Consider the following 21,084-nt stretch of genomic DNA (forward strand, 5'->3'; position numbering starts at 1 on the left):
TCCATTATGATGTATGACTACAATGCAACAATAAAAAAAATATTTAAAAAAAACATTTCCAGGAAAGAAGGATCCTTCGTCTCCCTACATGCTAAAATGCTAAAAATTCTTATGAGCAGAAGTCTGCTATCTCATCTTCTACGTTATATAGACCTACTTTCTTCAGAATTATATTATTTTTCTTAATCATTGCCTTGGTTCATGCTGCTAAAGCAAAGTACCATAGACTTGAATGCTTATAAACAATAGAAATTGATTTCTCACAGTTTTAAAGAATGAGAAGTCCAAGATGAGGGTACTAGCAGGTCTGATACCTGGTGAGAGCCTTCTTTCTGGTATGCAGACAGCCACATTCTTATTATATCTTCACATGGCAGAGCAGAGAGAAAGCCAGCCCTCCTGTCCTTTTATAAGGGCACGAATTCATTCATCAGGGTTCCACCCTCATGAACTATCTCCCAAAGGCCCCCCTCCTGTACCATCACATGGAGGGTTAGGATAGCGACATTTGAATTTAGGTGGGAGACACAAATATTTAGCTCATAGCAATAGTAATCTTATTGTATTAAATATTTAATTATCCATTGACTGTCTTTTTTAACACTATTGGCATTTATAACCCAGTATTGCTTTTGACTTTTTAGTAAATGATGATCACTTCTTTGAGTTTGGACTTTTTTCTGTCTGCCATATATTCTTAGGAACAGGAAGATTTTTCTTTTTGTGAAAAGAACCATTACTCATCTTACTGAGTCATAACTAGTTCATCATATGTGGAATTATTTGTTATTGCTGGAAAAAGATTGATAAGCAATTTTTAGAAGAGACAATTTGGATATTGGTATAAAAATAAGCATCTGCTCTTTCACTACTATTAGGAGAAAGAATAAAATCACTTTTATTACACAAATTCAAATTTACTTAAAAATATTCAACATTTATTTTAAAATATTACTGCTGCTAAGCATATTTTTAATAACCTTACATATGTATAATCTTGAATATAAGAAAATTCTTTATAGACTACTCTGCCTGATAAGGTTTTAGAATATTATTTCATGACAGTTTATGTTTACAATGTATATTGCATAGTCAGTATAATGGATTATAGAAACATTCAGATAATAAAGCCAGTTCCTTATCTGTATAATAGTTGTTTTGCTTGTTGTTATATTAAAAGTCAGTCACCAAAACACCTAAGCTACATAAACTTAAACTAGTTAGCCTTTAAAAATATTGGTTCTAAGATTAAAGCTGGGAAGACTAGTAAAAGACATGCCCATTCTTTCTCAAAGACACTCCCAATAATGTGTTCCCAGAGGCCCTGATCAGCCTTGCTTCAAATAAGCTGATCAGGGAGACAGGGGAGCTCCAACGAAAATGACATCCCTGCCCAGCTCGTAGTCACACACACACTGGGTGGTGGGAGTCCACAATTCTTCTGATTGTTTCTACATGGATTAAATTTGAGTGACCCTTTCTTCCATCAGTGATTTTATCATTATAATACTCAAAGGTGGCCTCCATTTTTCTTTATTAGTGTTAGTTAAGTTGTTGCTTGCTTAGAAGGCAGGCCTTCTGGTCACCGGCATTTGCTTCTGATGCCATTTTACCCATCCGTGCTAAGATTGCTGACATACCTCTGTTATGTGGCTTAGGCAGCACCCCTCCTGGACCAGCTCTGGGGCCTGGGCTGGGCTGTGCTGCCTCTGTTCTTTCCCTGAATGCAGAATGGGTCTAGATTCCCTGTTTTTACCTTTGCTGTTTGTACCACTTACTGTCAATAACATCTCTCTGGTGAGTTCTACTTCTAAGAAATATACAGCAGTTCTTTCTCTTTTTCTTTCTTTCTTTCCTTCCTTCCTTCCTTCACTTCCTTCACTTCCTTCCTTCTTTTCTTTGCTACTGAGGATTGAATCCAAGGGCTTTCTACCTCCGAGCTCCTGTCCCTTTTTATTTCTTGTTTTAAAACAGTGTCTCACTGGGTTGCTGAGAGTCTAAGTAAGTTTCGAGCCTGCCATCCTATCTCAGCCTCCCAAGTGCTAGAATTTCTGGTGTGTACCACCACACCTACCCTCATACTTCTTATTCTAGTGGATACTCTTGTCCCTCAAATTCTGCTTTCTGACAGCAATCTTACCACACCTGCTGATTGTTGAGTGTGCCTTTTGTACCCTCTGCTTTACCTCTCTTGTTCTCTTCCATGTGAGTCAGCTAACAACTGTAGTGTGTCAGCCGCCCTCCTCTCCACCTCCGCCCTCCTCTCCACCTCCGCCCTCCTCTCCACCGCCGCCCTTCCACTAAGCTTGTGGAAGTCATCTAGGGTGTTGTCTCCATTGCCTAAGCAGGTGAATCACCCAGTAAATAGATGTTAATTGTCTCCTGTTTGCTCTTCCTGTTGCTCTCCTCCCCTTCCCCTCTCTTCTCCTCTACTTTCTCTTTTCATTACATAGAATGTGTCCTAGAGTAATACTTTTAGATAGGTGATATTAAGTAATGTCATAGAACTACTCCCCACCAGAAGAATTAAGTTGCATGAGGACATGAATATTGTCTTTTGTTTCCTTCCTGACCTAGAATAGCACTTGCCAAAAATTCCAAGTGCTACACACAGATTTTCAAAGGAATAAAATCAATTTGCTTCTTGCAGCTGGGCACAGTGGCACATGCCAGGAATCCCAGTACTTGGGAGGCTGGGACAGGAGCATTGCAGGTTTAAGGCCAGCCTCAGAAACTTAATGAGACCCTATTTCAAAATAAAAAGGGCTTGCCAGGAGTGGTGGCGCACACTTGTAATCCCCGCACTTGGGAGGCGGAGACAGGAGAATCGCGCAGGTTTGAAGTCAGCCGTGCTGGCTTAAGAGACCCTGTTTCAAAATAAAATATAAAATAGGTCTGGGAGTGTATCCCGGAAGTATAAGGGTTTCCAGGAACCCCAGTACCACCAAAAACAATAAAAATTAAAAAAAATAAAAAGGGCTGGAGTATAATGAGGTAGAATGCTCCTGGATTCAATTCCCAGTACAGTGTGTGTGTGTGTGTGTGTGTGTGTGTGTGTGTGTGTGTGTGTGCATGCACGTAATTACATATATAATATATCATGTATATTACTTGACTTTCCCCAACTTTAAATTATTTCTATAGAAATAATTATGTCTGTTTTCTTGCTTTCTGACAGCAAGTATACCTCCAGAGTAGATAACCCTTATTGATGACTCAGGGTCATTGTTTATCTCTTATTATGATTTTCTTTAATCTGATATCAAACTTCCCAGAATCCTCTCAGGGAATTCTACTCATAAATTAGTTAGCTTCAAGATATAGGTGTTTCATTCTTTTTCTCTTTATACCAGGCTGTAAGTGGTAATGCGGAACTCTGGAACAGAAGAGCCCTGTGAGAGCATCGTTTCCCAGAGGCAGAGCTGTTCCAAGAATTAGTCTAGAAGCGACTTCAAATTAAGTGGCCTGACAGATATTAGTGCAAAAAAGTCCTGAAAGAGCAAAAATTCTTTCCCTAATATAATAAAGTCATATAAGAAAACAGGTTCAAGGTTGAAGATGAGAAGCCATGCCCAGAGGAAGCATTGTACCACTGAGAAGGTGCCTGCGGCAGCTTCCTATCAGATATGGATGAGGAAACAGTTGTTCTGGGCTCCTCATGGACAGTGATTTTTTTTTAAATCTTTAGCCCCCAATTCTGTCCTGCCCATGTTTCCTGTCAATTTCTCATTCTCGCAGCTGTTAATAACTGCTATACCAGTTATTCATCACTACAGACAATCCCACCCCACAACATAGAGGCAGCAATGGTTTCTTACAGTGTTCTGTCGGTTTGAGTCAGCAGTTGGAGCCGGGCTTGGGTGAGTGGTTTCCGTCTACCTACGTTTTCCCGGTCGCTACAGCTTCAGTAGCACAAGTAGGGCTGAAGAGTATACTATAACCTCCTTCATTCAGTATGCCTGGGCCTTTGTGCTGGCCCTAGGTTGGGTTGGTCTCTCTCTCTCTCTCTCTCTCTCTCTCTCTCTCTCTCTCTCTCTCTCTCTTTCCTCACCTGGGCTTCATCACATGGTATCAGGAGTGTTTCAGAAAGACAAAAATGGAAGCTGCGAGGTCACCTGGGGGTCACAAAGTAACTCTGGAACTTTGTAATACCACTTGTGCTGTGTTCTGCTGCTTAAAGTTAAAGGTTCTCCTAAAGCCAAGGGGTGGAAAAGTACAAGTTATTATGGCCATGTGTCTCCTACCATAGCAGCCTCTGAGAGTCTGCCTCAGCATTGCCTTCAAGCTTGTGACTCTACTATTGAAATGTGGGTGCTCACATAACTCTTTCTTGCAGAAGTAAATTCCTTGAGAGAAGACTTAAGTTATTACCATTATCTGCAACAATATAGCAGAGGACTAGGTACTAGTAAGACCTCAGTAAGTGAATGTTGAACCCATGGTGGACTAATTGCTTGGTATGTACATAAAGATACATGTATGGATACTCTGTTTTATGTACTTTTAGTGGATAAATTATGAATAGTACTCTTCAAAAGGTACAAATTTAAAGTTTCTTTTCATTTTAAAGCAGTAATAATTATTTTTGTATTTATCTGTGTATTTCAAGCAGTAACCATAAAAGGCAGTGTTCTTAGAACCTACAAACTCCTCCAAATAATAGAGATTAAGTAGTATTTCTTTCATAATTTCTCTGGCCAGACAACCAGAAGTGATTTCATCTCTTTCTCCAACTTCATTGTTATTAAACGTATCCTATCTCAGTTTCTGTGCTGTCTAATGGCATGCATTTTAAAATGTCAGATTCATGACCACTCATGCTAGGTCTTAGTAAGGAAAACTCAATTTTCAAATATGCTCCTAATTATTTTGCTTTTAACTTTAATCTAACATGGCCCAAATCAGTTGGTAGCACTAAAATGATGACCTGATAACACCCAGAATCTCAAAACCCTGTGTCCTGGTTAAGTTCTCTTCTACTCAGTCCTCCTGGAATCGCTTCAGGTGTCTGTGGTCATGGCTGCAGGTGTCTCCATTGCTGGGCATTTGCAGAATGCCATCAAGAAGCCGTTACCTTTTCCTCTTGTGGTTTGGAGATCACTAAATTTGCTGAAATTCTTGGAAATCCTTTAGACATTTTAAGCCTTATATACACTATTGTCTACCTTGAGTCTTTCTGACATTTTTGTTTCATGTAACCATAGCCTGCAAGTTGGCAAAAGCCAGTTTCACTGAGAGACCAAAAGGACATATGTATATGCACAGTTAGTATTTGCTGTGATAGGTAATCCTTCCTGAACACAGCATGTAGACTTTGAGTGGAAGACATCAAAGAATCACAGAATGAGCAGCAAGTAATCATAGAAGGGCATTTGGAGAATAGTTCCGATAAAAATTTTTAAAACTTTTCTTGTAGAACTGTAAGAGGAAAAAAGCTCTATATACAAAATCAAGTCTTAATACCTCAGAAATGAAATATTTCCAAACATAATGCAGAATTAAAATGGAATGAAGATAAAGCAAGCTTCTAGACTGGAAAGAAAATATACAGAGATGGAAAAGAAATTGACTTTCAGATCTTTGTTTCAAGATAAAAATGCATTATTATAAAGCAGGTCTGTATTCATAACTTAGACTTCCCTGTTTGGGTTTCATATACTGCAATCATCATAGGACTGAAAGAAAATTTATTATAAAGTCACCTGGGAGATCACTTCATAAACAGAAAACAACATTAGAAATCGAAATAGGAATAATGCAGATTTTATTTTGAAATAATATAAATGTGAAGCAAGGAAAGAACTGCTGCAATACATGAAAATCATTACTTTTCTTGATTCCTATAAATACAAAAAAAGTGTTTCCTTTACCAGGACATTACTAGTACCACAATAAATATGATTAGATGCCTCCCCTCTATACATTAGGAGCCAATACTGTCCTAAGACAGTATTGGTGAGCAGGATGAGGCTGCCTTCCCACCTGTCCCTCAGGAGGATGCCTAGCAGTCTATTAGGCATCACCAAGCCAGAGGGACAGGTGCAAGTTGGCCATGTAACTCTGGCTGGAGAATTGGGGGCAAGAAAGTTTGGGGAGGTAGTTCATTATTGACCCTCTCAGGTGAAGGGCAGAGTCAGTGGCATCCTTTGCACAAAGAAAATAAACCAGCAGTGAGCTAAGCACCGCATGATCTACAGATCGCTCAGTGTCTGGATCTAGGTGCACTCCACCACAATTAGAATATATTTGTTCATTAGTAGCTGAACATTTTGCAAACTATAAAAATTTAAATGATCCTGAGGCTCATTATGGCACCTTGTGCATCACAGATTACATGGTTGTTCTGTGCCTTTATGGGCCTTTTATATCTTACTTTAGTCCCCAGTGTGACTATGTATATTACTTTGTGAAAGTATAAACCATAACGAATGATTATGGAGGAATTGTTATGTGCCTTTGTACAGAATGGAAAATAGAACAGAAAAAAATGATACATATTTAGTCCTTTCTATATACTCTCTATTCTGCGGCCTAAGCACGGGATCAGAGGTTCTATTTCTTTAAACTTAAATGGGAAAGAAAACAAGTCTCAGGAACAAAATAGCAGAAACCTATGTATGTAGGGATTGAAGAATATAACTTTTGTCAAGATAAAATGAGCAGTATTTCAAATAAACCAAGAGAACACAGCCCTGTGGAAAACAAAAAGAACATAGGCTTTAGAGCAAGGCAGATGTCAGACTGACCCACTTACCCCACTCCGTGATCTTGGAAAAGTTAATCTCTGAGCCTCGGTTTCTTTATCTGTGTGATAGAGTTAGACTTGTGAGTGATTATTAGGATTGGGAATGATAGGTAAAGTTTCTGGTGTCCTGTTTGACACATAATAGATATTCAACAAAAGGTTCCTGTTGTTCTTATAGGGTTGGGAAGTTTGTCTCCTTAGTTGTGCCTCATAGTTATCCAGTGGAGGCAAGCCACAGGATACCCATCTTGTGATCGTTTGGCTTATGCCTGAGTGGGACTGTTTGCCACATGAAGAAGCTGGCTCTAGTGTAACTTAGCCAGCACGTGTGGCTTGGATTCATTAGCTGCCGGAACACATTATTGCACTGAAAACATGGAAACGCTTCACTAGGGCTTTCTACCACTATCCTGTGGCTAGATTCATCTGGCCAGTTACAGGAAGACAACACTGCGAACCTGGAGCATATCGAATGTAAGTTTAAAGGCCCATATGCTGGTCAGCTAGTGTGCTTCAGGCCCCCAAGTTCCTTAAGTTATTGCAAGTGTTCTCAATCTGCATGAAGGATCATCTGAGATAGAATAATATCCTGCATAACTATAGGCCATAGTGTTTGTCTCTTGTGATTACTAGATTACAAATTCTTTCAGAACGCTGTTGAATTCCTAGTAGTTTTTCATGATGTTCTATTTTTACTGTCAACCATTATAAAATGTATGGTTCTCACACTGGGGTGGATGTGCAGTGGAAAAGGCTTGTGAACTTGTTTAACATTATATGGCAGCCCTCATCAAGAACTAGAATTCTCATTTTCCAGGTACAGGAAAATGAGGTATAATGTATAATCATATACAGCTTTTTTAAGGACAATACTGGATGAGAACTCCGGTATCTAAATTCCTAGTCTGCACCTCCAACATAGAGAGTTTGTATCATTGCTTCTGGGGGGAAAAAAACTGGGAAGTGTATAGATTAGTATGCATGAAGTTGAGTATTGACAGAAAATGGACCGTTGCAGTAGCACCTGGCACACATGAAGCCCTCCGTAAGCGGTAGCTGTTGCCATGATGGCTGTTTAGTTAGGAGTAGTTTTGTCACTTTTGTCAGTCTGTGCTCAGAGTACTTATTGCAACCAAGAGTAACATTTTAAGCTGTATTATTTGTCACTCAAGCAAGTGGTTTCTGCTTTCACTTATACTCTCAGAATAGCAGTGAGTAGATATTTTTAAAATCTCCCTTCCAGAAGTCTTTTAGGAAAAGAAGCTCTCTCCACGAGTGCTGAAATTAACCATGGAGTCAGTCCTGGCAGTGTATTTGACTCCAGTCTTAAATGGATATTGATCTCTAATGCATATGTGTAAGACAGAGCTCAGTTTTGTAGTTGACATTTATTTCTTTAAACTAAAGTGACTTAGACATTTATTTTCCATTACTGTTTTTAATCTCTTCTCTCACTTTCTCTAGACTAGACTCTTTATTAAAGGGCTTAATAATAGATCCATGTTATTTAAAGTGTGTGCCCAGAGATAGTCTCTAAGTTAGAGCTAGCATCTCATCTCACACTGTGGCCTACAGGTGATAGGAGGAAGCACTGGCTGAGAGAGTTGTATCTGATTGTACAACTAGAGTACCCATTTAATAAAGCTGAAAACCATCAGGTTAGCCACAGTAATTAAATACAAAGAAAAGTCCCCTTGACTCTTTTTGTACATTTAGGCATTTAGGACTGAAGAGTCATTGTCATGTGTATTTTTTAATAAGCACATTTAGTATGAATTCCCACTAAATAACTATGTAGAATATGATCTAAGCTAAGGGAAGGAGTGAGTGGAGCTTGCACTTGTGCATGTCCAGCTCGAATTCTCTTGTCACTCAAGGAAAAGAGCCAAGTGAAGTGAGCGCTGGAGCTAGATGACTGACGTGTCGTCCACCAGTCACCTCCGTCCCCCAGCTCTCAGGTGAGGACTTGGTTGTTTTGTGTCACAGGTATTGGGCAGGAACCACCCTGGAAGAAGTCACTGAAAGCCTTTTTGTCCAGCATGTACAGCACAGTATGGATCTCCCTCTGCTGTTGAGAAGAGGATAATTGGGTGTAGAATAAGTACATTAAGGGCTGATCCTGTCTGTACTTTCTAGAAGTCATCTCTGCATTATTACCCCCACCCAAAGCTTTATGACACCTTTGTAACTCCCCCAGTACCCAAATGGACTTTTCCATTGGAGCCTACCTACGGATGCCTTACCCAGTGTCCTGTACTGTTCAATTTTCCTTTTCCCTTTCTTTTTTCCCCACTGTCAGGATATATCCACTCTGTCATCCCCTTTTTGGAAGACTTCATCTGATATCTATTCAATTTTCTGTGCAGATAATTTATGCCAAAATATGATTGATAGTACCTTCTCCCCACATAACATATATGCATTTTAGCAGCTTTAAGTAAATTAAGAGAGTCCATGCTTTGCATTCCGAGTATCCTGACAGGCCGCAGGAGAGATCTTTCTGGAGCATGTCCTCTGGCTCTCTCTGTTGTGCTGCTAGGAGCAGGCCTGAGCGGGAGCACTCTCCAGCCGCACGCCACACCTAGCATCCCAGGCAGCATGTCGTTTCCATCCTCCCAGAACTCTGTGGCATGAGGACACTTGATCAAAGAAAGAAAATAGGCATGCTTTAATAATGGGACTAATTTTCACAACTTTCCAACTGGGGCTTCCTTTGGGGCCTTGATTAGAATAAGTGCCCCATTAACTGTGGGCCCAGAACTTGCCAGGGAGAGGTATGCAGTGCTAGAAAGGCAACAGAGGAGAATTGAGAACTCAGAGTAAAACAGTGGAATCAAGTGCACTATAAATAAGAAATGGAACCAGGCATGGTGGCGCAGGCTTGTAATCTCCATACTTGGGAGGCAGAGACAGGAGGATCGTGCAGGTTCAAAGCCAGCTGCACTGGCTTAAGAGACCCTATTTCCAAATAAAAAAGTATTAAAAAAAAAGGTCTGGGAGTGTAGCCCAGAGGTAGAAGGGTTTCCAGGAATCCCAGTACCACCAAAAAAAAAAAAAAAAAAGAAAGAAAGAAAGAAAAAGAAAAGAAATGGTGGGAGATTTTTATATTTACATGTATTTTATTCAAAGGAGAGACAAAAGGTGAGCATGGTGACACACACCTGTAATCCCAGTACCTAGGAGGCTGAGACAGGATAATCACAGTCTCAGCAAGTAGTGATACTCTCATCAACCTCACGAGACCTTTATTCACTGCGGATGTGGCTCTGAGGTAGAATGCACCTGGGTTCAATCCCCAGTACCACAGGGGGGAAAAAGGGAACGATAAGGTACATTCTGAAGTAGAAACAAGCAGCATCCAAGTTGCAGAAGAATCTCTCAGGCTGGACACCTCTGTATTGGCCAATCTCCAGTCTCATCCATCACTTTCAGATAAAGAGTGGCTTTGGTATTGACCAATAAAAAAAATGACCCCAAAATGCCACATTCTGCTGCCAAAGACAACCCATCTTGCCCAACCTCAGTTTTCTGGTGTGTTCTAAAAATAGTTTATGGCTTTGTTTCTATTGTTTTGTGCAAAATTTTATAACAAGAAACAGGCGGTCTTACTCTCCTTCTGTTGCTGTGTTGGTGAAAGCCATGGATGACACTTGTCTTCTTCAGAAAACAAGTATTTCATGTGCTGGTTATATAGGTCGTCTCTTTATCTGATGGGAGGGAGTTAACATGTATGACCTTGGGCAAATCACCTACCTCCCTTGGTCTCGGTTTCATCATACAGTCTGGAAGTGCGGAGTCAAATACCAGCCCCAACCACAGCGTACAATTTGTCACTTTCTAGAATACCTCTTTATACAGCTAGTAATTCTCTAATGGAATTTAATCAAACCACACACCACTTAATCCATAGCCAATGGCTATGACTTTTAAAGTTTAGCTAAGGAAAGCCAACATTAGTTATTTTAAGAAAGAAGATGACTTTGTAAAGCGGTAGCTACAGGTCACAAATGCCAGTTGGGCAAATCAACACTCAGCGGAGCAACTGGCCTCTCAGCGATTCCTGGCTTACTGTAGAACTCGCTGTGAGAGTGACCACGGCTCGGAACAAGATGTCCACAGTTATGCTTTTCAGACAGCAAAGAAAATGCACTTGTCTCCATCACCTGCTGGTGTTTGGTTTCCTGTAATTGCTCTGTGTCCTCATGTGATCCTTAATTAGCTTGTCTGCGATTGTGTATGACATGTAAGACACCTCTGGTACACACTTAGAAGTTGGAATCTTCATATAAGATTACTTGGCAGACATGAGTGGAACATTTCCACATCCTTTTGGCAGTGAGCAGCATTTGCCGCTATATTCCTCTGCATGTGCTGAGATACAGCTATCTGAATATCTCCTGTGAACACCACCAGCAGCCCATTATGAGATTTCTCATCTCTGCATTCCTGTGAGCCTGCAGTCTGTAACACTCAAGCTCATGTCTGCTTGTTCTCTGCAATTTTGTGTGTAAAGAAGCAGAGAGCACTCGAGTGTCCTACAGGGTCTGACTCAGGACTGGGCAACAGTAGGCTTTATAAAGAGGGGGACAGAAAGAAAAGGAGAAGAAAAGTATGTGTCTGCCTTATTTCCCAATTAGATTGTCAGCTTCCTAGCACACAGGCCATATCTTTTTTCTTATCACCTTTAATACTTTTTTAAATATTAGGCAAACAGTAAGCACTTGCAAGCTTATTGTCTGACAACCTACAATTTTAATTCAAATAGTTAAGCTATGTGTGCATTCACTTGAACTTGATGCAGTCCAAAGGAAGTAGCGGGTTCTATAAATGCTACTGAAATTTTATTTACATTGACTTGAAGGTATCTCTAAATTAGTTTTAGACTGACCCTTCACACAACTGCACTCCTCATCTCAGAGGACAAACCTCCAAGCTGGTAAGACAATGACAGTAGCTATGAAACAGTCATGTGTGCCATTATGCTACAGCACAGGTATTGTTTTGAGGAAGCACTAATAGGGGAGTCCCATAAGTGACTAAAATGCTGCAGTGAATAAAATCTCACTCTGATCAAGAATAATGGCATTTGGCACCTTAACTAGGGCCTGGGAGTCGCATGCTATGGCACCATTGTACAACTGTCAAAATAGAATTTAACTATAAATGTGTGGACCTATTGCTGGATCTTATCTCTGTTCTGTCAATTGTGCTGATATCAAACTAATTGGTAACTGTAGCTTTATGATATATATAACTTTTAATCCAGTTTGATAAGTTAATTGACTTTGTTCACCTTCAAATTATTTTATTATAGAATCTTTGCATTCCTACATTTATTTTAGAATCAGCTTTTCCATTTCTGTTAAGATACCTGCTAAAAGTTTTGTTGGAAGTGCATTAAATGTATAGATTAATTTGGAAATAATTATCATTTTATTGATACTGACTCTTCCACTTCATGATTATGAAACAATTTTATTTATTTAGATACTTGATTGTTTATAGTCAAGTTTTGAGTATAAAAGGACTAAGGTAGGACATACATTTAGGCATTTGCTTTATTGGTGTTACCGTAAATGGAATTCATTTTCCAATTGTTTGCTGCTAGCATACAGGAATACTTTTTTGTATACTATCCTTTTATCTTACACCCTTGCTAAACTCATTTATTAGTTCTGGTCATGTAAATTCAGATACTTTTACATAACATTATATCTGCAAACAGTTTTACTACTTTTCTGACAACTAGAGTTTTATTTTGTTTTTATGTCTTACTGTAAAGAATTGGACTGGGCACGGTGGCACATGCTTGTTATCCCAGCATTTGGGAGGCTGAGACAGGATTGCACAGGTTTGAAGCCAGCCTCAGCTACTTAGTGAGGCCCTCTGCAACTCAGTGAGACCCAGTTTCAAAATAAAGAATAAAAAATAGGGCTTTGGGTGTCGCTCAGAGGTAGAATGCCTCTGAGTTCCATGTCTATACCAGAGAGAGAGAGAGAGAGAGAGAGAGAGAGAGAGAGAGAGAGAGAGAGACTGAGAGAGAGACTGAGAGGAGAGGAGAGGAGAGGAGAGGAGAGGAGAGGAGAGGAGAGGAGAGGAAAGAAAGAAAGAAAGAAAGAAAGAAAGAAAGAAAGAAAGAAAGAAAGAAAGAGAGGAAGAGAAAGGGAAAGAGTTGGACCTCCAGAACAGAGATCCTTTGGAAAATAAGGGACAAAAGTAGATGACTTTGCCTTAATCTCAGGGGAAGGTAGCTTAATCCTTTACCATTAAGTAGGATACTATTGAATCAGTCTTTTGAACTTGCCCTTTGCAGGTTGAGAAGGTTCTTCATTATTTGCTTTGCCGAGAGTTTTATCATAAGCGGAATTTGAGTTTGGTCTATTCTTTTTCTATATCAATTGGAACCATCATTCTTCCTCCTCTTTATTCAAGCAGTAATCCCCCCTTTATTCAACTAATCTAGTAAGTAGCATTACTTTTCAAATGCTAACCCAACCTTATTTAAGAGGATAAACCCTACTTGGTCATTGATTACTTATCTTTTTACATATAGATGGATTTGATTTGCTAATATTTTGTTATTCATATTTGGCTCTGCTTTCACATGAGATATTTTTCTGTATTTTACCAGGTTTTATGTTAAGAGGTATATTAGCTTCATAAAATGAGTTAGGCAGTGATCCTTTATATTTTGAAATAATTTACATAATAGTATATTTCTTCCATGAATGTTTGATAGAACTTACTAGTGGAGCCATTTGAATTGTTTACTTTTGGAGGAAGTTATAATACCAAATTTATCTTCCTTAGTAGTTATAGAGCCATTCACGGTTTTTGTTTTTGTTTTTATTTTTGGTAAATTGTAGAAATGTGTCTATTTCATCTACGCTATCAGGTTTTGTTGGCATGAAGATTTTCATTATGTTTTACTTACTTCTTTTACTGTCTGTAGAAACATAGTAATAGTCCCTTTTCATTCTCCAAATATATTTTCTGCCCCATTCTTGTTCCTCTCATTCTCTCTAGGAAAATGTATTTGCTGTTTGCTTTGTGTTCCTCAGTTTGGATATTTTATATTTATCTTCCAGTTTGTTACTGTCATCACCAGTCTGCTATCGAGCCTGTCAATTGAAGTTTTTAAGTTCTGATATTTCTAGGCTTTTTAAGTGTTTTTCTAAATTTCAACTGAAAATTTATTCCTTCCCATTTATTGCAAGCATTGTCTTTTGTGGGCTATAGTTTTAATGGATGATTCTGGTATCTGGTTATCAGGAATTTGGCATTTGTTGGTTGCATTTCCCTTTAGAATTTGTCCCATTTTTCTTTTTTGTTATTTATTTATTTATTTATTTTTGGAGATTAAATTCGGGCCCTTGAACATGCTATGCATACACTCTACCAATGAATATCCCTAGCCACATTTTCCTTCCTCTTTGTTAAGCAATTTTGATACTGAAAGGCTGAGTGTTAGGTTGGCTCTAAGTCCCTGTTACATTCCTCTGGAAATTCTGCACTAAAACAAAATTGTTAACTGGTAACTTGGTTAGGTGCAGACTACAAACTTTGCCCTTGTGTTTAGCACTCAACCCTGTTATAGACTTGGCCAGTGATTTGAATTTCAGTTTAGTTCTCCAAAGCAGATGTGGGCCTGGATCTGCCCCACACTGGTATAGCACGGAGCTGAGACATGCACATTCACAAGTGAACCCAGAGGAGCTTCTCTGCCTCCTTCCTCTCCAGTCCCCACTTTCTGACTCACAGATACCTCTTTTTCATGATCCTCTGGGAAGGAAGCCATGATTTCTGTTGGAGATTTATTCACTAGTTTCTTTGTTCCTTCCTTGTACAACTCTTTAACTGGAGCCTAAATTCAGGAAGAAACTGCGAGAGAAATGAGAAGGGGGAACAGGAGACTCCCACATTAGTTGCCTTCGCAAGTTTTTTCCTGCATCCAGAATTTGCCTGGATTTACCTTGAAAAATCTTCAAGTAGCTATATTTTGTAGTTCATCTGGAGGCTTTAGTTATGGTCACAGGAGCTACAGAAGGTAGATTTTGAATAGTGATGCAATCTAGAACTAAAGAAATATGCCCTGTTGCTGATCCTCTTCAAAAGCTTTTTAAAAACATATGTGATGTTAGATAAAATAGATTACTCTCTAAAATTATCCCTATCAATTTTTGTTTATTTACTAATAATAGATTTAATGTTGAATAACCCCCTTGGGAAAATATTAAAGTTTTTCTTTACTCTCCTAGGACAGGGTAGAAAATAAAGGAGAGAGGTCCATAAATGTAACTTACACAGAAAACAAAGAGCTTAATTTGAAATTGGTCAGTCAACAGGCACCAGTGTCTTTCTGTATCCTGTTTTATACATGGTGATGAAATACACATAGAAAGAAAATAATCTACTGGAAAATCCACATACCTAAATGTAGAGAAGTTCATTTCTTAAGGCAAATGAACCCAGTCTCCCCAAAGATGGAGGCCTTAATTATTTTTAATGGAAATTCAAGAGTGTAATGTAGAAATGGCTAGCATTCAGCTACTTCATCTTTTACTATGAAATTCTCAACATGTAACTATTATTGATTCCATCTTTGGAAGCAGATTTTACAAACCTATCTTTTTGTGGCCCTCAGTTTGCAGGTGCTGGCAACTTTTTCTGTGTGATTATGACACAGTCTTAAAGGTTTATTTTGAAAACCTCTTGTAGCAGCAGCAGCAACAGCAGTAGTACTATACAAATAATAGAAATAAATAATATCAGTAGCTTATTGAAGACTTATTTTGAGCCACACATTATATCTGGTACTTAATCCTGCTAAGTTGTATTTTTTAGATGAGTTAAATGAAGCTAACTATGCAAAGGATACACACGATATATGCCAGAGCTAGGATTATTATGTCAGCTGTGCCATAAGTGGACTTGGAATTCCTGAGCCAGCATGGATAGCTCCTTCCTACAGATTAAGATAAGTGAATGCATGAGCCAGCCTTTCACTATCATTTACTTTGTTACTAAACTCTTCCAATGGGAGCTCATGACGGTCTGCTCCATTTTAAAACTGGGAAGTGAGTCAGAGATTCCATTTTAAACTTGGACTTCTTCTAAGGTTCCACATTGTGAGACTTGATCTAATGAATAAAACCAAGCTTAGCAAATTAGTAAGGCAGAATAGTTCACATTCCTCTCTGATTGGCTTTGGGTACTACCTCCCAGGTTCCCTAGTAGAATATAAAAATATATCAATTACGTTTGGTAATTCTAAGGTTAAGTTAATACCCTTCGGAAACTCCCGTCACCCCCAGTCAGCTGTTTGCATGTCAGTCGCTCAAGGTACTTCCCGTGTGGCAAGGCCAGTGATATAAATGTATTGGATGCCCCGAGTTCTGTTGAGAGAGCCATTCTGGAGATAAACCATATCGGTTAATTATTCCTCAGTTAATTATATTAATAATCAGTTAATTATTAATAATCAGTTAATTATTCCTCAGGAAAAAAATTTAAAACAGAAGGATTAAATAGATAACTTGGCATCAGCAGGGAGCATTTCTAGGATAAGAGTCATGAATTTATTCATTGAGAATTTACTGAGCACCTAATACCTGCCACCGACTCTGCTAGGCATCAGGAATTTACCTTGAAAAGCACAGAGAGATCTCATCACCTCTTGTATCCCCAGGGCTTTACATCTGCAGTTATCATTCTTCCCTCCTGAATTTAGTTTTGCTCTCTCTGCCATTTTATTCCCATCTACATGTATAGTAGAACATCCCCCATATTAGAAAAAAATAAATTCCTTTCACTATAATCCCCTCCAGTTGCTTCCATACCTCTTTGCTCCCCTTTACAGAAAATGTACTTAAAGAGGCATCAAAACCCAGCAGTCTGCTTCTTCTTCTCATTCTATGTGTTCATATTCCATATATGCCTTTGAACCCACCAGGTCACCTAAACTGCCCCGTCAGTGTCTCCTTAAAGTTCATGTTGCCAAATCCAGGGGTCAGTTCAGGCTTCATGTTGGCCTTCCCGGCAATAGTTGGCAGAGTTGATGACCATTACTCCTTGAAAGCTTTTCCTAGCCTAGACTTAGGTTATCATGCTCACCATTGGTTTCCCTCCTGTCGTTCTTTACCCCTCTCTAAAGTGTGGTGTGGCCTCATCCTTGCAGACCTTCTCTTCTCTCTCTATGCCCACTCTCTAGGTGAAAGCATTTCTCCATCCCATAGTTTCAGATGCCATCTGAAAGTTACAACTCTCAGACCTCTCTTCTGACTCCCAGACATATACCCAGCTGCTCACTTAACATCTTCTCTTGGATATGTAATAGACATCTCACTCAATGGGTCCAAAGTCAGATCCACCCCCAAGCTGGATTAGTTCTGACTGCCTATAACAAAACATACACAAAAAATAAAAATATGAGAAAAATTAAGACATGAGAACTGAATGACAGAAATAGCTCTCATATTTTAAAAAAATAGTAAGTTCAAGGTATAGAAGTAGGCATTAAGAACATGTCCAGCATGAGAAGGAGGAAATGGGGTAGGAATTGGGGAAGAGCTAAAGAGTGATGTGTGCATGTATGCCTCTACCATCTTGTATTCCATTAAGATGTAAGACTACAATGCAACAATAAAAATTTTTTAAAAAGAACATGTCCAGAAATCCCAGTACTTGGAAGGCTGAAACAGGAGGATCACAGGTTCACAGCCAGCCTCAGCTACTTTTTGAGGCCCTCATAACTTAGTGAGACTCTGTTTCTAAATAAAAATAAAATGGGGCTGGGTGTGTAGCTTGGAAGTAGAATGCCCCTGGGTACCATCCCCAGTACCACAAAAGGAAGAACATGTCCAGCAGCTCATAGGGAACCCAGGTCCCTGACTTCTTGCCTCTTTTCCATTGTTGGTCTGTTTCTTCTTTGTACAGGATGTCTGCTCACACCTCCCAGCCTGTTCACACTTAGGTTAGCTGGAAGGAGAAGTGTGATGATCCTTGTGCTTGCTTTCAAAGAAACTGCCTAGAAATCCCAGACAACCCTTATGCTTACTTTTCACTGGCCAGGACTTAGATCATGTCCACACTTAGCTACAGGAAAGACTGAGAAGTGTAGCATTTTGAAACTGCATGGCAAAATATTATGCTAAAATAGGGTTCTTGCAAAATAAATAGATGTAGGGCGGCATCTGGTTGTCTTTACCACATTCCCTTAAGGTGACCTCCCTGCCCTGCTTTAGGTCTTTTATCCAGTATCACATTATCAGAAATCTTCCTCTAGAATAGAGGAGGACCAGTCTTCAGTCAAGAGTATATAAGTAGCTGGGCTCCCCTGCTAGAACCTCCAAACAAGCTCTCTAGGTCCACTTGCAGAATGTAGAGTAGTCAAGCTTCCAAGACTCCAGATACATCCAAATGAGGCGCTGCACGTGGCAATCTGCCTTTCTTTTAAATTAACTATTTAATTAAATCTAGCCTACCTAAACTAGGATTCCCTCACGTAAATTTCTTCCTCCTTATATAGCTTATTTCTTCCTGTCACGGCATGGTATGACTTGATTTTTCTCTGTGTGTCTATATATATTCTCTCTCATATATTCAGATGTGAATTTGATAATTGAGCATCCTCCACACTAGTGTGTGTGGTTCTGGGGATTGAACCTAGCGGCATTCTACCTCTAAGCTACACCCCTGGAACTTCATTCCATTTTTTCTTTTTGAAACAGTGTCTCATTAGGTTGTTGAGAGTCTTCCTATGTTTCTGAGGTCGACCTCAAACCTGTGATCCTCCTGTCTCAGCTTTCCAATTACTGAGATTGCAGGTGTGTACCACCACACCAAGCTCCCCACTAGAATTAGAGAAGTGACTCATTCACCTCTGTCTTCCCTGTCAGATAAGGCTGGTCAGGAGGTACCTCTCCGAAGAGAGAGCATTTGAAGGAAGGATGAATGAGGAGCAGCCAGCTGTGCAAAAGCACTCAAGGAAAACTACGGCAAAGGGCAAAGCTAAGTGCAAGGCCCTGTAGTTAGTAGAAAGAGGCTGGCTGCATTTAGAGAAAATTTTCAGTTTGGAGATGAAAGAAAAGATCAGTAGGGCTGAGATGTAGTAAACAGGGGCAAGATTGGAATAAGGTGAGGTGGGCTTGGGATGCTGAAACAGGAGGATCGCAGGATCGAGGCCAGCCTCAACAACTTAGCCAGACACTGTTTCAAAAATAAAAAAAATTTTAAGAAGGGAAAGGTGGGAGAGAGGGGCAAGACAGATCATTGTGTAGGTTTTGCCTGTGCCAGACACAGTAGAAAGAATTGGCAACCTCAAGCCATTTCCCAGTCTTTGGGAACCTCTAGGGACAATCTGTTAAGAGCTACTCAGCTACTAGCCAATGCTGCCATTTAAGAGACTGAAAGTATGTCAAATGACAAATTATTTTTCATTCGCACTAGCCACATTGCAAGTGTTTAGTGTCCACACATGGCTCGTGGCTGCCTCTTTCATCACAAAACGTTGTGATGGACAGTGTTGCCCTAAGAATAGTCCAAGGAGAAAAAAATAGCAAGTTTGCGTAGCCTCTCTGCTGTGGTTTTTCTCTCTTAACCCTGGTTGGTGATTTTCTATTTAAATGGAAATATGTGTGGTGCCTAGAAAACTAGCATGTGGCCTGTTCCATATGCAAATGCTCTTCAGGATGATTTTTACCTATGACAGAAAAGATGGGAAGGACTGGTAAATCACAGGCATTCTTAACCTCATTATAAATACATTGCAAATGTAAAAATGCAAAGTATGGAAGTCATAAATGTGAAAGCGCCTTTCAATTTGTTTTAATAGGTGTTTTCTGTGTCTTATTATAACCTAGGGACCTTGCTGCAAGAAACTGCCTGGTAGGTGAAAATAATGTTCTAAAAATCAGTGACTTTGGAATGTCTCGTCAAGAGGATGGTGGAGTGTATTCATCTTCTGGCTTAAAGCAGATTCCCATTAAATGGACAGCACCGGAAGCCCTTAATTATGGTAAGAATACACTCTTTTCCTTTTTGGTGGTAAAAATGGACTGTATCAGCACTGAACATTCACAAGCAATATTACAGGGGTTCTAACAGAATCCACATTATAATGATTTGAGGAGCAACACAAATAATAAATATTCATAGATTGCACTTCTTAGATATGAGCACAAACCAATTTGTTGAAATTATTGATAAGATTTATACATATAAGATTGATAGAATATCTAAAAATATTTTTTTATTTTAATAGAGTATACATAGGATATGCCGTGGCTCTGGACATTTCTTTGAATATCTTATAACTGGCCCAATAACTTCATCTAATGTTAGGTTCCTAAAATATTAAGTCACTCAATTCTTTAGTTTCTCATTCTGAAATTGACATGATTCCTTAGCATTTTAGTCCCTGGAACTTACATAAATCTTGAGAAGAAAGGGAGATGTCAATGAAACTTTAAAACAGCAGGGATTTTTTTTTTCACTTGAATTTTTATGTGTCATTATAATTGGAAATAAATATAGCTTGCATTCTCTGTGGTTAGAATGAACTGGGCCATGACAAGATGGGTAACAGCTCAAAAATTTAAAAATACAACAGTGTGCTTTAAATGAAATTAGAAATTACATTTTCATCAAGGGAAGCAGCATATAAGCCATGGATTGGTGAATGGGTACAATATGTTCTGAATAAAAATGTCATAAAGTGATTCTTCATCGACTGAAAAAATTACTTAATAATGAAAATTAAACACTCATAAATGCCTTATTTTAATGTATAAAGCCAGATAATACTTTTTTAAAAATAGAGGTGACATTCACATAACATGAAGTTAGCGACACCCAATCCTACTTTTTATTTTTATTTATTTATTTATTTATTTGTTTTGTTTTGGTTTGGTTTTGGTGGTACTGGGGTTCCTGGAAGCCCTTCTACTGCCGGGCTACACTCCCAAACCTATTTTATATTTTTTTATTTGGAAACAGGGTCTCTTAAGCCAGGATCTCTTAAACTGGCTCCGAACCAGTGTGATCCTCCTGTCTCCGCCTCCCAAGCGCAGGGATTACAAGCGTGCGCTACCATGCCCGGCTTTATTTATTTATTTATTTATTGTGGTCCTGGGGATGGGACCTAGGGGCCTCTACCTCCGGGCTACACCCCCAAACTATTTTATATTTTATTTTGAAACAGGGTCTCACTAAGTTGCTGAGAGCCTCACTAAGTAGCTAAGGCTGGCTTTGAACCTGTGCGATCTTCCGGTCTCAGCCTCCCAAGTACTGGGATTACAAGCGTGCGCCACCATGCCCAAAGGAAATTAACTATTTTAAAG

General features: G+C 39.2%; 1 protein-coding gene across 3 annotated transcripts in view; it reads left to right on the plus strand.

Annotated features, from left to right (window-relative positions):
- The window catches only part of FER (FER tyrosine kinase), a gene marked incomplete at both ends in the record, with an annotated part of 398,115 nt that overhangs the window by 360,183 nt on the left and 16,848 nt on the right, over positions 1–21,084 (plus strand). For all 3 annotated transcript variants that reach the window (XM_080719602.1, XM_080719603.1, XM_080719604.1), the window contains one exon: positions 19,606–19,760. In XM_080719602.1, coding sequence (XP_080575728.1) covers positions 19,606–19,760 — 155 coding nt within the window. The remainder of the gene's footprint in view (positions 1–19,605; positions 19,761–21,084) is intronic.

The sequence above is a fragment of the Muscardinus avellanarius genome (assembly GCF_963383645.1).
Source record: "Muscardinus avellanarius genome assembly, chromosome: 1".
Classification (NCBI taxonomy): domain Eukaryota; kingdom Metazoa; phylum Chordata; class Mammalia; order Rodentia; family Gliridae; genus Muscardinus; species Muscardinus avellanarius.